This window comes from Apaloderma vittatum, unplaced genomic scaffold, assembly GCF_000703405.1.
Source record: "Apaloderma vittatum isolate BGI_N311 unplaced genomic scaffold, ASM70340v1 scaffold10337, whole genome shotgun sequence".
Taxonomy (NCBI): domain Eukaryota; kingdom Metazoa; phylum Chordata; class Aves; order Trogoniformes; family Trogonidae; genus Apaloderma; species Apaloderma vittatum.
The window spans coordinates 13,983-27,634 of NW_009724537.1; the positions used below are offsets into that span (position 1 = coordinate 13,983).

Genomic DNA, 13,652 nt, shown 5'->3' on the forward strand with positions numbered 1-13,652 from the left:
GACAAACTAAAAGCTCTGCCCTAACAAGTCAGGTACTATTTATGACTGACTACACTTGTCACTTATTTTGTAGTCTATTAGAGTTCTCTTGAAATCACAGTAATACTACAGCCACAAAGGACATTTAAAGGAGAGTACTCAGAAGGCTAAAGAATTACTATAGGATGCATGTGTCATCTAATCCACTCTATAAATTTCATTAGCAGGCCAAAAACATCTTAATGAACTGCTCTTAATTCCTAAATGATATCATTGTTTAAATGTCATTTAATGAAAAGTCTTCCCAACCTTGTAAAGCAAATAGTAAAATTTAAATACTCATGTCACCTTTAAGTGTCAAAATCTTAGGTTTTGGGGGATTTTTTTGGTGCTTTTTAAGATAATTGTGTAACATAAGCAAAATTGTGCATTAGAGTTTTCATTTTTGAAATTTTTTTTCATGACTCTTCAAAGCACCAGTGTATCATAACTAGGCTCAGTTACATTTTCCCTCCTAGAAAAATACTAATAAAAGCATTTCAAAATAACAAAACATACTAAGACAAGCTGTGTCACAAAACCAGGTGCTTTTCGACAACTTTTTAAAACCTCACTTTTTTGAGAGGCAGAATGACTATAACATAACATTCATCACATGAATCATAGATTTCAGTGGGAATTTTCATTTAGTTACAGGGGCTTAGCTTTTCCAGAAATGAGTTTGCCTTAAACAGCATCATTCCCTCCAATGGGACTCCGCTGCCAAACCAATGGCCCACAGCAGGCAACGCAGCCTCGTGTCTGGAGGGCACGTTTCCAAGGAGGATGGTGGAAAGCACAGAAAGTTCCCCTAGTAGCCAGCAAGTTTGAAGAGCGCATTCTTCATCCAAAGCACAGTCAGGCAAAAGGAGGTCTCTTGCACCCCTGCCAATTGCTGAATCCATATTTCATTTTCCATTTTGATTAGGTGCTTGGACATATTTTACTTTGGTTTCCCAGCTGACTAATCATGACCACAAACAACATGACCACTTGCACTCTTTTCACCAAACAGCAAGATGATAGAATTAAGACTACAGATATAAATGGACTTGACAACAATATAAAGGTTTGAGATCATAAAAGTAAGGAATTCTAAAGCTATCTGCAATATGAAACAGAGCAAGCCTCTGCCTTTCCCCCTGCCCCAGTCACTCCTTGTGTACGAAATAAAATTTTGTACAACAGGTTCCAATAACAGATTTTTAAATTCCTTCTAGGAATTTACTGAAGTTTTCTCTTTGTCAAAACACAGAATTTATTCTTTCTGCTGCCTGCTAATCTCAGTAATGCACAGAAGGAAAACTCTGGTCAAGCTGCCCAGTCACCTCTGGAAACCTTTACAAGTATCTCAGAGCATCCTATTTCTATATAATCTACAAAATCCCTCTGCTTTAGATCAGAGGAACACATTTATATTTAAAAATTAAAGTGCTATGAGGAAGGGTAAATTTCTATGTATATATGAAGACACCCCAACAACAAATAAATAAATACTTTTTCTTCATTTAAAGCCAGGCAAAAGCCCTTCTTAAGAACAGAGAGCTACCACAGAAACAGCCAATGATATAAAAACAGAAAGTTCGATTTTTTGCATGCTTTAAAAATAAGTAAGAAAAACTTACTAGATCATGTGGATAAAAGCGAACTGAGGTAGAACTCGATACGTGAGAGTCCGTGTCACTATAAGAACAGGGGAAAGACTTCAGATTATAAAACTACATTTTATTTCAACAGGCCACTTTTTCTAGTGACTCCTTGCAAACTCCATCTAAAAAAATCTTCCTGTAAGTTTTTCCTTCAATCACATATTTTAAATACAAGCATCCACTTTGTCTTGCATATCACAGTAAATTCTGTGGCTCTAGTAAAACGGCAGACTCTTTATCCTTGGGATAATTTTCTCAACATCTAGTCTCTCAGTTGTCTAACAAGGATTATCATGATGGTAATTATTCCACTTGTAAAAAACAAAGTGTTTTACAATTTGTTAGCTACTGAAGTATAAACATGCATCGCATCTCTAAAGGAGTGCAGAGTCTGCCATGCGTTCACATACAGAGCTTTTGTTAATTCTACACCATTTTTACCAAGGTCTCAAAAGTGCCAAAAATAGTACACATTAAATATGAGTATACTGAGTTACTTAAACTGCTCTTGAGAAACTTAACTTAAACCTCTGGTAAGAAGAGCAAAATTACTTTGCAATTTCCATTCATTAGAGATGAGGAGAAATTTCTCTTACTGTATTAGAGTCCATATCCAACCATTCCTTTTTCCCCCAATTTTGGATAGCTTTTTGGATGTTTGTTTTCCATGTAAAAACCACATGGCTATAAGACTCGTATCAAATTTACGCAACTTGCCTTCAGTTTCTTGCCTTAAGATAAAAATATGCTTTGTTATCAACTTTACTTCTCTGAAACTCAAGTATTCTCTAAAGTTGAGAACTGATTATTTTTTGTATGTGGCCAGTTCGTTCCTTCCAATAGCACATACAACTTCACAACAGCAGCCAGCAGCAAAGCCACTGCATCTGGGACATGCAAGCAGCAGGGACAAACATTGGCAGCTTTGCACAAGTAAAACAACTTTTGGTCAAAGTTCAGCTCGACAACATGTACTTGCACACTTTCACAACAAAGATTTGAAGATGGGAGCTTTTATATTAAATACTCCATAATTCCAATAGCTATTCCACCTACAAGTGGTGGGAATTTTTAGTATTCTGAATGATGCGATAGTTTCAGAGCAGTTTTATGCAGTGAAGGGGATGGGGGGGGTTGGAGGGGCACAGGAGGTTTTGAGTTGATTTTCTTTCTTCTGCCTTCTGTCCCTTCTGAGAAAGCAAAGGCATCTTCCCAACAGCAGATGAACTTTCCAGTATGTAGCTGGCTATTTCAACTGTAAGTCACATTTTAACCTCAGGCATGTTAATACTTCCATGTATTGTTTCATGCCATCTACGAACTTGAGAACAAATTTATCAGTTTACATTTGCTTCACAATTGGAAGTTTATTTATAAATAAGAGCCATTATGATCAACAGCCACCTACTTTTCCCAAAACCTGAGTTAAAACCTTTAAGAAAGGCTTTCTACAAGCCAATCAAAAATTGATTTGTCAAGTTCTCTGTTTGGACATATATTGCTTAAACTAGTAGTAGCCTTCTTTTTCCGAGATTTATTTAAGCGCAGAAGATTATTTATGCAGTTAGTGTCATTTTCCAATAGAAATCAATTAGAAGTATACAGATACTACTTTATATTGGGTTGTGGGTTTTTCTGCAGTCCATACTAAATAACCTTTAACAATTAAAATGAAAAACTTTGTTGCAGTAAGACAAGAATCATCACTCTTGACTGGCCTTCACACACACCAGATGTTGGATGCTCTTCTTGCAGCTGGCTCAAAGTTCACAAGTGACATGTCGCAGCCCCCTGTCTCGTAGAGCGTAGAACTGAACTTACCTATTAAAGAAAAGGCCAAAAGCAGGTCAAAATTTCACAGTGTTCCATCCTACTGGCACTAGTTTTTATTAATTAACATACCACCGAGATCAATTTAGACATCTAAATTTACATCACTGTCAGAATATAACGTGATTACACATTAATGCGTCACCAGTGCAGACAAGACATTAGCTACTCAGTCCTCTTTACACAAACACAGTAAACTGCAATACTGAATTCAATTTTCAGAGTTTGTATTTACAAGATGTCACCATTAGCACAGCAGAAGCAAGATGTAAGCCTTTTGGTTCCCCCCATCTTCAGAAAATAATGAGGCAAACAACTTGCAATGACCAATTTCTTCAGTTCTTCCCCACCCCCTCACCCGCAGTAGAATAGTCAGTAAATAATTCACTATCAGCATTTAGCTAAGGCAGAGATTTCTCAAGGGTCCTGAAAAAAAAATTGAGGCACATGCCTATTTGAAAAGAAACACATAGAGTGAAAGAAGTGGCCAGAGATGCTTCATAAATTATACCCCTAGAAAAAACAAACAAACAAACAAAACAAAAAAAAGAAGGGAATGGCAGGCAGAGATTTATTCTACAAGCACAAAGCAAATGCTTCAGCCTAAGAACAGAAGACTGCAAACTAAGTTCTAAAGATAAGTCACTTGGAGTTACTGGAAGTCCCTAACCACAATTTCCTAAAGTTGCTATTAAAAACTTTTTGAATTAACAATATTAAGCTATTCCTAAAGATAGAATTAACAAAGAAGTGGCCAGAAACTGTAACTCCAATGACATAATAACCTACTCACAATATGATGTGTCTCCAGCGCCCTTCTCCCACAATAGCCTGATGGGAGATAAGCGCTGTCATTTCCCCTGAAGGCTGAGTTCAATATATTTCAGCCCTGAATGCAGGAAGTTCATTTTGAAATTGTGATCTCGTATGAAGTGTTCTGCCAATTTCTCCATCTCTTCTAGCTCAAAACCCTTCTTAAGCCATGATGCAAAGCATGCACTATTTTATGTTCTACTTATACACAAAAATATTAAATCCCACTACACAGCACCTGAAGCAAAAGCTGCATGAACCTCACAGATGCACGTCTTGCAGCTGATTCTTCTCCAGCCAATACAGGAGAACAAGCAGTCCCAGGAGAAACACCTAACAAGATCAGAGCTTCCAATCTTCCCCCTTTCTGTCAGAACAAACCTGCTTCTGATACAGTGGTTTTTGTTATATTAAAAATAACACAACAAAACACGACACATTACGATCCTGCTACAACCTGTCTTCAGACCCACAGACAACTGAGTTCAATGGAAAAGTGTTTGAAAGCATGAAAGTTAAAAGCCTCAAAGTAGATGCTTAAAGACAGTGAAACCACGAAAAACAACTGGTATGTATCAAAACAGGGAGGTTGGATTAAATGATCTCTAAGGTCCCTTCCAGCCTAGGCCATTCTATGACTCATGAAAAGCACCTTCATAAACCTTTCCACCCTCAGAGGGGGCACTTCAGACCAACTAGACACAAAACTGCAGCCACGCTACGACCAGCCACTCTGACAAGACAGTCGGCTACAGGAGTCATGTACGGCATGCATCAGAGCTCAGCAATGCAACTGCTCTCCACACTTAATTACAGCTCCTATACAGAGTTGTAAGGAAACAGAAGTAGGAAGTTTGCTTGCTAGGGCTTTTTCCTCAATAGCTAAGATTTTTCAAGAAGCATTTTAGTGCCAATATCCTTTTAAACTAGTGCAAGACATTAGGAATCCTCCTCTCCAGAACTACTGTAAATAACTTTAGTTACACAGGTCTATTTCTTTATTGCATCAGTAAAAAAAAAAACAAAACACAACAAAAAACCCCACAGCAAACATGGAGGTATTAATTAATACACCTCAGGTTTTAGTCAGGACAACATTACGCACAACTTGCTATGGAAAAAATCTTCTGGGCAACCAGTCCTTAAGACAAGGAAGTTCGGGTTAAATTCTTTGTGGTTTTGTGTTACTGGATTGAGAGCCTGGAAACTAAACTTCCTGATTTTTAAGTTAATGAAGTCACAGAAACTAGAACATACTACTTTCAAGTTATAACATCCCAGTCTCTTGAGCTGAGATAACACATATGAGATTTTCATTTCAAAAGACATTTCCTGAACTACTACACTCATGTGAAATGTCTGCAACTACAAAAAAAAATTACTATAAACCAATTCACATTAGAAAATATCAACGGTTCCCTCACATCCAACTTATCTTTGAATCTATTCCAATTTACTGTACTTGTATTGCTGTCCTAAGTATTGCATGGCTGTGGTGGGATAAAACAAACACAGTTAGAAAGGTAGCAAACAGAACATTTAATTCCAGTTGTTTACATACAAACTACAAAACAAGATTCAAGTTTTGCCATACTTGGAACTCACCCCCCTACTTATGCAGACTTCCTTAGCTCTCTGTCAAGAAAAGCATGGGTCCTCAACAAAACAAAGTTGCTTGCCCCCTTTTTCGTTTTTCTTCTGATTTTTGCTTTGTTTTGTTGGGTTGGTTTGTTTAAATCAAAAGGCTTTCCAGGAAAGTCTCAACTCATCCTGAATAGAAAAGGTGACAGGGCTCCTCAGTGCAGTTGAGGATGCAAACCCTAAGGCGTGACTGGAGACACTATGGCTGAACTCCAAAGTCCCACCAACCAAATTCTTTTTAAACTGTGCAACGTAACAGTAGCTTCCGCACAGCACACTTTAATGAAGGATCCCAACATTCCCAAGATTCAATACATCTTGATTTAGTTATCCTAGGTTTTTTTCTCCCTCCCATTCCTAGCTCTCCCACAGCGTTCTCTGAAAGACTTTTAATAGCATCACATTGAAGAAGCTTCTGTCCACTAAACAGAAATGCTTGTAACCTTTCCCCCTTACCCCAAAGGGAGGGCTGTGAGTTCTTAGCAAACACAAGTCTCCCAAACAACAGCCTATTTGGGCCAAGTGACAAAAAACCCCAAGACTAAGCCATTGATGCTCAGGCACATAAATCCAAAATACATCTTTGTCCTGACATGAAGAGATGAAAAGAGGAATGCACCCCTTGGAAACAAGTTTTCCTTGTTTCAAAAGACAAGGATAGCTCATCACCAAGTCCAGAGACCACCACCACCAAACAGTTCACACTGTACGAACTGGAGTTCCCACAGTTACAGGAATCAGTCAAAGGAACATGAGTTTACACTGATGAAACGTGGAAGACTTCGGTGGCTCAGGATCCAAAAAAAAAAAAAAGGTGTTCTCAGAGTGTTGTCAGTCAAGCTATTTTCAGCACATTCCCCATTTTTCCATCTAATAACTACAACCTTTTTTCCAAACCTCTCAAACTAGTTCTGAATGTCACCAGCACTTAACATGCTGAAGTCTACATAATTAGATCAAGATATATTCATCTACTACTACCTGGGACAACACTTATAAAATCCTAGTCAGCAAAATCAAAGCCATTGGAATTTGAATACTCTACTGTGGAAGGAGCTATCATTTCCAAAGGTCAAAATTCTACCTTTGATTGCAGTATAAAAAGACTTACAAGTTTTTAGTTAGAACACCTCAAGGTGGTTCATTTTTTATTTCAGTATGAAGTCTGTCAAAAGAGTAACCTACCTATTATGGAGAATTCCAGACTGCAACAGGGATATTTTCAATAGGAACAATGGGAAGTATTTATTTCTACCTGTACTTTTGAAAATACTCTCCCATATATCCCAAATAAGTTACGTCTACTTAATCATAGAATCAATTTCTCAATACCTTTTCGATTGCTTTTATTATCAGTGTATACACTTATCTGTAGAGTAGTTTCAATCTTCAAGACTATCCAACCGCCTTCACAAATTAAGATACTTCAATAAATCTGAAAGATTATTGCTTGCACGTAACTGATACAATCAGAAATCTACTGTAACAGTGTCATTGTAGTGTAAAACTCCAGACAATCAGTTCTGTTTAATGACAAAACATTGCTTAAAAAAATTTAAAAAAAGAGCTGAGAGCAAAAGGCGGTTATTTCACCCCAATTTGAGAAACTGGCCATCTGTCCTAGTAACTCAGTACCTAGATTCCTAACTACAGCCTTTGCTGCAAGGACTGAAAAGTCCCATCCATCACCTACACATCTCAAGAATCAGATATTAGTGAGAAAAGGCATCAGTACTGCCCCTCTGTGCTCTGAAGACTGTCATTTACCTAAGTCACAGCAGGTGTTTTGTCACTTTCTGGAGTCCCACTATATTAATTTTGCCTATAGTCATGGCATTTGGTGTCTGCCACCTTTCCTTTCTGTCCTGCACTCCTGTGATTCACTTTACATTTACTCTTCCACATTAAGCTCCTTTTCCATCCTTTTAAGTTCCTTCTCCCACATAAGACAACATAATTGATAAAAATATTTCTACTTTGAACCTGGAAGACTAAAGACAAAGCCTCAAAGCATGTCTTGCCTTACTTTCAGGACATTGCCCAGTCAAAATTTAATGTATAGTCACCAGACTGAAGGTAAGGTTTATCTTTTGTAAAATAATATGCCAGAATCAAGTTAACAGACACAAATCTTTAAAGCCCACAAGATGACACATGAGTTTGCTGGGGATTTAAGAGCTGCAGCTTGTCATCAACACATAAACAGACAAAATGGAGAAGTAGATACTGCACTGGTACACAAAAACAAAAGTCCTAAGTGTGGGAGCTTTTAACATAAATTAAAACACACCCTATTTGTCTTCCAGAAAAGCTAGAATATGCTAACAGCAATTCAGTAAGAAAAGAAATTCTTATATGCATTGTACAGATACGTATAACCCCATCTACTACATTTGTCACTTATATTTCCAGTTGATGTAAATCAGGTTTTGTTTCCACATCTTTTCCCCATGCCTCTATTTTCCATACTCTTTCTGCCCTGAGCAGTCACAGCGGTTTCCAGTGACAAAGAATTAGTCATATCACCTGCATTGCTTTCATCAGCACCAGAATAAAAGTTAAAGACAAACTACTACCCTCCGCCATCCCCAAACCATACGCAATCTAAAGTAAAGTAACAAGGTCACCTTTCACTGTAAGATATCTTGGGATAACACAGCACTTAAGGGACATAGAGCAGTAGGGTTATCCCCTTTATCCCCAACTAAGAATAAAAAAAACAACGGAGAGACTAACCAAACCACGTACCAGTTATTAAAAGACACTCTCCCTTCCTGCTAGACCTCATAAAGGAATCATGCATGTGAAAGATTATACCATTTTGCCAATTATTTTACCCTAACAAAGATAGTATCTGTCACACAAAACCTGGTACACAAACTAGAAAGTTATTTTCCTAAAATCATAAAAACAGATGTTGCCTATAAATAGTTGCCTTCACTCATGGAAGGTTTCTAAACAGACACTCAGAGCTGCAAAATCAAGATTAAATCCCTATTGTACATCAGATTATACCTCAGACAAAGTTTCACATGAATTCAGCTATACAGAGTCCAATACATGCCAATTGCAATGAATATGCCTTTTTCAGAGAGCCTGAATGCCACGTTCAATTTCTTAAATGATGCATTTAGATTTCCACTACAACACAGTAATAAAAGTTCTTAACTCAAATTTACCTAGATCGTGTATTAAATCTTGAATTCTATAAAACTTCATTGTATTACTTTAGGTAAAGTAAATCAAATCCTTCAAATACAGAAACAGTGGCTTTAAGAATAAATTGCAACATAAACCTTGGACAGATATAACCTGTATCCCTGAATTTCAGAGTTAGATTCCAATTTTTTTTTTTAAAGAAAGAATCCAATTTTAAAGAAATCTGTAGTTTCATGTGATAAGCTTTCATAGTTCAGAAACACATAAAAGCACTGAGATAGAAGTCTCTATTTTTCTATCTAGAAACTCGTGCAGCCACAGGATCTAAAATAAGAGTTACCAGCTAAGGAACTGTGTATTTCACACACTTGTAGTTAAATTTTGTAAGACATCCTGGAGAATGTTAGGGGGTATCAGTTGTCCTAATACTAATTTTTTCTCCCCTCATATTGCAGCTAGATGGTGCAGAGGAATGGCAGCCTGTTAGTCAAACTTTTATTTACAGGAGTACCACAGCCTGGCAACGCTTGACGTCTTCTCCATTAGTGGACTAAGATGATAATTCACTTATCTTTGAGTACTGGGTTTCAGCAAGGTGTGAAAAACATGTTTTGCCAGTGGTCTGAGCTAACCTGTACTTTCACGTTATTACAGCTGCTCAAGATACTGTCAATAATAGTTCTAAGGATGTCAATTTTAATAATATGAAGAACTCCATATTAATGCTAAGGTCATAACGAATTCAGGCCATGTACAGACAGCTGCAAAGATCCCTACCAGGAATTTTTCCACACCTGCCTCTGCATTACTGTGCCGCAGGAGATCAGTCACTTATTGTAACCATATTAACTTTGGGTTTGCTAGCAATTTTATTAGTTGCACAGAAGTTGATAAATAGTTAAGAATACTACATAAAATGGACCACAAAGAATTATGGGGCTCCCTGAAATCATGACATTTGATATAAGAAAGAGTCTATATTTCCTTCCAATCTAAAGCTCTTAAATTAAAGGCATATGTAAAAAGTAAAGCATTCATTTACATGAGGATTTTATCTTTTTTTTTTTTGAACAGCAGCTAAGCAAGACTCATTCAAAAAAACTAAGATCAAGAATTCTTAGGGACCATAACACATTTTTTTCAGAAACCAGGAGATCCCCACAGTTGGTTTCAAACTCTGCTCAACTACCTGTGACAACACAAGAAAACTTATGCGTTACACATGGTACATTGTTCAAGTAATAGAGCTCACAGCATCACTACTCATATCTACGCATCCTTGGAGCATTTCCCATCGTGTGCTGATTAGAGAAAGAGCCTGGAAAGGCGACTGCGAAGGACAAGGAATTTACGAGCAACGCAGCTTTCTAATAAACGCACCCGCAGAAACAAAGCTGAAGGTTAGCTGGTTTTCACCACGTTATTACCGACACATCTGCCGTACAAAAACTTCCATCTCCCCAAGGTTACGTAAGGCCTGCATACCCAGTTCATCGTGCAAACTGCTACCGCCTACAGCAGATGCAGTGCCATGGGATGCTTCTAAGTGGACACTCCCATTTCTCACCAGCAAGGAGGTGCTGGCGCCCAGCACAGCGGCCTGGGAGGGGGGACGGGCCTGCGCTCTGACCTGGGAGGAGGGCTGCTGGCCTGGCTGAACGTCTTGAAGGCTAGGAGAAAACAGGGATTGGGGACACGTTAACCAGGAAGAGGAAAAATGGCGAGTCGTGAAGCAAAGCAAGACTTTTTAGCTTAATGAGGAGAACTTCAGAGAGCACAGCGTTAAGAAGCCACGTAGTAGGGTTAAGACAACCCATGAGCTCTGTATAACAAAGTATTTGGACACTAGTTCTGTCAGTAAACTAGAAATACAGTTCCCACCCTACTTCTTAGAAGTAGTATGGCTTTCTAACACCTCCCCAAGTCACCCATAAGTACATTCGTACAAACCTCAATTTGTGGGTTCACAAGCAAATGACTGGTTAGCCTTAACTGCAGACCGACCTGAGGTATCACCGACACGCAGCAGTGACCATTCCAGTCTCCTCACGGAAAAGAATCCTTTTTGCTCATCTAGGCACAACTTGATCAACTGTTTGAGAGCTGGCTCTCTGGGGTTTTCTTTTCAGTCACAGTAACAACACCCTTCTTGCTATTAATCTGCACTACAAAGTGACTTTCAGGTTTGTTAACAGCCATACACTAGCACAGCCCTTGTAGATAACCCTAGTTAAGTCTCTGGGTTCAGAATCTTAAGGAAAGTTTACAATAAATTATTAACTAGCAAAAGGTTAAGTCTATTTAAAGTTACTTTGACAATACAGTAAAAACTTTACTATTCAGTACTACTACCACAAAGAAATTTTTCTACCCTCAGACAAGTACCTGCACTAAAACATAGGTTTTAAAATTCAACTTGGGCTTAAGAGAAATTAGTAACTTTACAGTTATATGAATAGACAACGCTTGAAAACGTTTGTTCTCCTCTTCACATCTTCTCATTGCAGACTATTTTCTAAAACTATCTAACAAAGTTAGTATTAAACAAGCTGTTAAAAAAAAATCTAAGTGGCAAAGTATCAGAATACTTGACTTTTACACCTGCACATCACATCCAGTTCACAAGATTAACGTTATTATCTCACATTTTGTGCATTTAAACGATTATATGCCAGTCATTAGCTGTGATGTGATCAAGTGAAGAAATTTAAGACATACACAAGAATTTGTTTTAAAGACTACAGAATATCTTAAACACTCTTTTGAAAATTTTCTTATCATCTATTGCTTTTAACATTTCACTGCTTAAACTCTGATGCTACCATTGGCACGAGGCAACCGAAAAAGCAAATCTTACTAAGAGTTAATGGGTGATAGCTGATGTACTTGCTTTTAAGAACATTTCCTAAAACATCTACTTTTCAGCTCTTTTGTTAGAGCATCACTGAAAAACAAAATGTGGGTAAGAATAGGTGTTAAGAAAAGCTCATGCAAAACAAAGCAGACATGCACACAGCTTATGAGGCAAAAAAATTGCAACCCATCATTATCATGTTGTATTGTATTGGAATCTGAACTTTAAATTCAGTGTTCTGCTGCTGCAGACAGTGCTCAGTGAGCTACATGGCAACAAAAGCCCTAATGAAGCTCAGGGAAGTTCCAGCCTTCATCGTCGCCCTTAAGTATTATAAGCAAAACCAAAACAACACTAAACTTTCCTTAAAGGGTAGCCCCATATGCAAATGTATATACACAAAGTTTCCCTTTCAGTGATTACTCATTTCTGTCACAGTAAAGAACAAACCAACCCAAACCATTGACATTAACAGACAGGCAAAACATACATTTATTCTCTGCCTAGTTAATAATTATAAAACAAAGTTCTGCTTCAGACATAAAGAACAGACCAACCCAAACCATTGACATTAACAGACTGCACAGACAGGCAAAACATACATTTATTCTCTGCCTAGTTAATAATTATAAAACAAAGTTCTGCTTCAGACAGTCGCTTACATTCTTGTACCAGACACACATACGTACACCATTGACTGCAGAGGATACCAACACATAGTTAGATGTTTAAAGTGCCCCAAAATGCTGACATTTAGGCAGGACAAAAGCAGGGGTGGTTGGGGTTTGGCTTTTTTGGTGGGAATTTTTTTGTTTGGTTTTGTTTTTTAAAGCTACCATGCAAACTTCTTCTGTGCCAAATTTCACCTGAAATCAGCAGAATTTCCTAGACCAGGTTTTACTTAAGGGTCTACCACTGCCAAACACATACATATATAATGCCATTGTCTCTTTTACTAAATATTCTAACAGAGGAAATGAGAAGTAATTGCAATAACAAACAGGGGGTTTTTTAAAAGAAAAATCAAGTGGAACTCAACACATTCTCAGGAAATATCCCCACAGCATTCAATTTTATGCAAGAGGTAGATTAGGAGATTAAAGTTTTCCTGGCAAAAATAAGAAAAAAGTAACATCATGGCAAAGATTAGTAAATCTAATTCTGTTAGAAGTTTAACATCTGAAGCCATATGGGTTCGCAGCATCAGTAACTAGCCCAAAGCAGCTCACCACTAGCATATAAAATCAATGCCAGTACAGTTGCAGTGACTTTAGAAAGGATCTTCATGGTCTCTATTTCTTCATATTTCTTATTAATGCACTTTTTTTTTAAAAAAAAAAAATATTTCTTAGGGGTTTCTATTTCCAGCAACATATGGAATTTACACTAAAACTAAGTTACTCATACAAAGGAAATTTTTTTCAGATTATTCATCTACAAGTCAGAACAACATATCTACAAGTCAGAAATTATAATTTTTTAGATACATTCTACCACTGGTTGCTCAAATGGAATTTACGTTAAATCTGAAAGCACTCTGCTGTTTGGTCGGACTAAGAGAATTTTAACTCCAAGGGACAGTCATTTAACATCATGAGGACAGTAACCTCATTGAGCATTCAATTCCAAAACCTAATACAAGTATTTTTGATAGCGTGTGTCATCATGTCAGGGAAAGTTGTGGATTT

At 37.5% G+C, this 13,652-nt stretch overlaps 1 protein-coding gene across 1 annotated transcript in view; it reads right to left on the reverse strand.

Annotated features, from left to right (window-relative positions):
- The window catches only part of LOC104276284 (pecanex-like protein 1), a gene marked incomplete at its 3' end in the record, with an annotated part of 54,444 nt that overhangs the window by 13,222 nt on the left and 27,570 nt on the right, over positions 1 to 13,652 (reverse strand). Inside the window, exons 7-9 of the mRNA XM_009872541.1 lie at positions 10,596 to 10,780; positions 3,398 to 3,488; positions 1,644 to 1,701 (exon numbers count right to left, since the gene is read on the reverse strand). Coding sequence (XP_009870843.1) covers positions 1,644 to 1,701; positions 3,398 to 3,488; positions 10,596 to 10,780 — 334 coding nt within the window. The remainder of the gene's footprint in view (positions 1 to 1,643; positions 1,702 to 3,397; positions 3,489 to 10,595; positions 10,781 to 13,652) is intronic.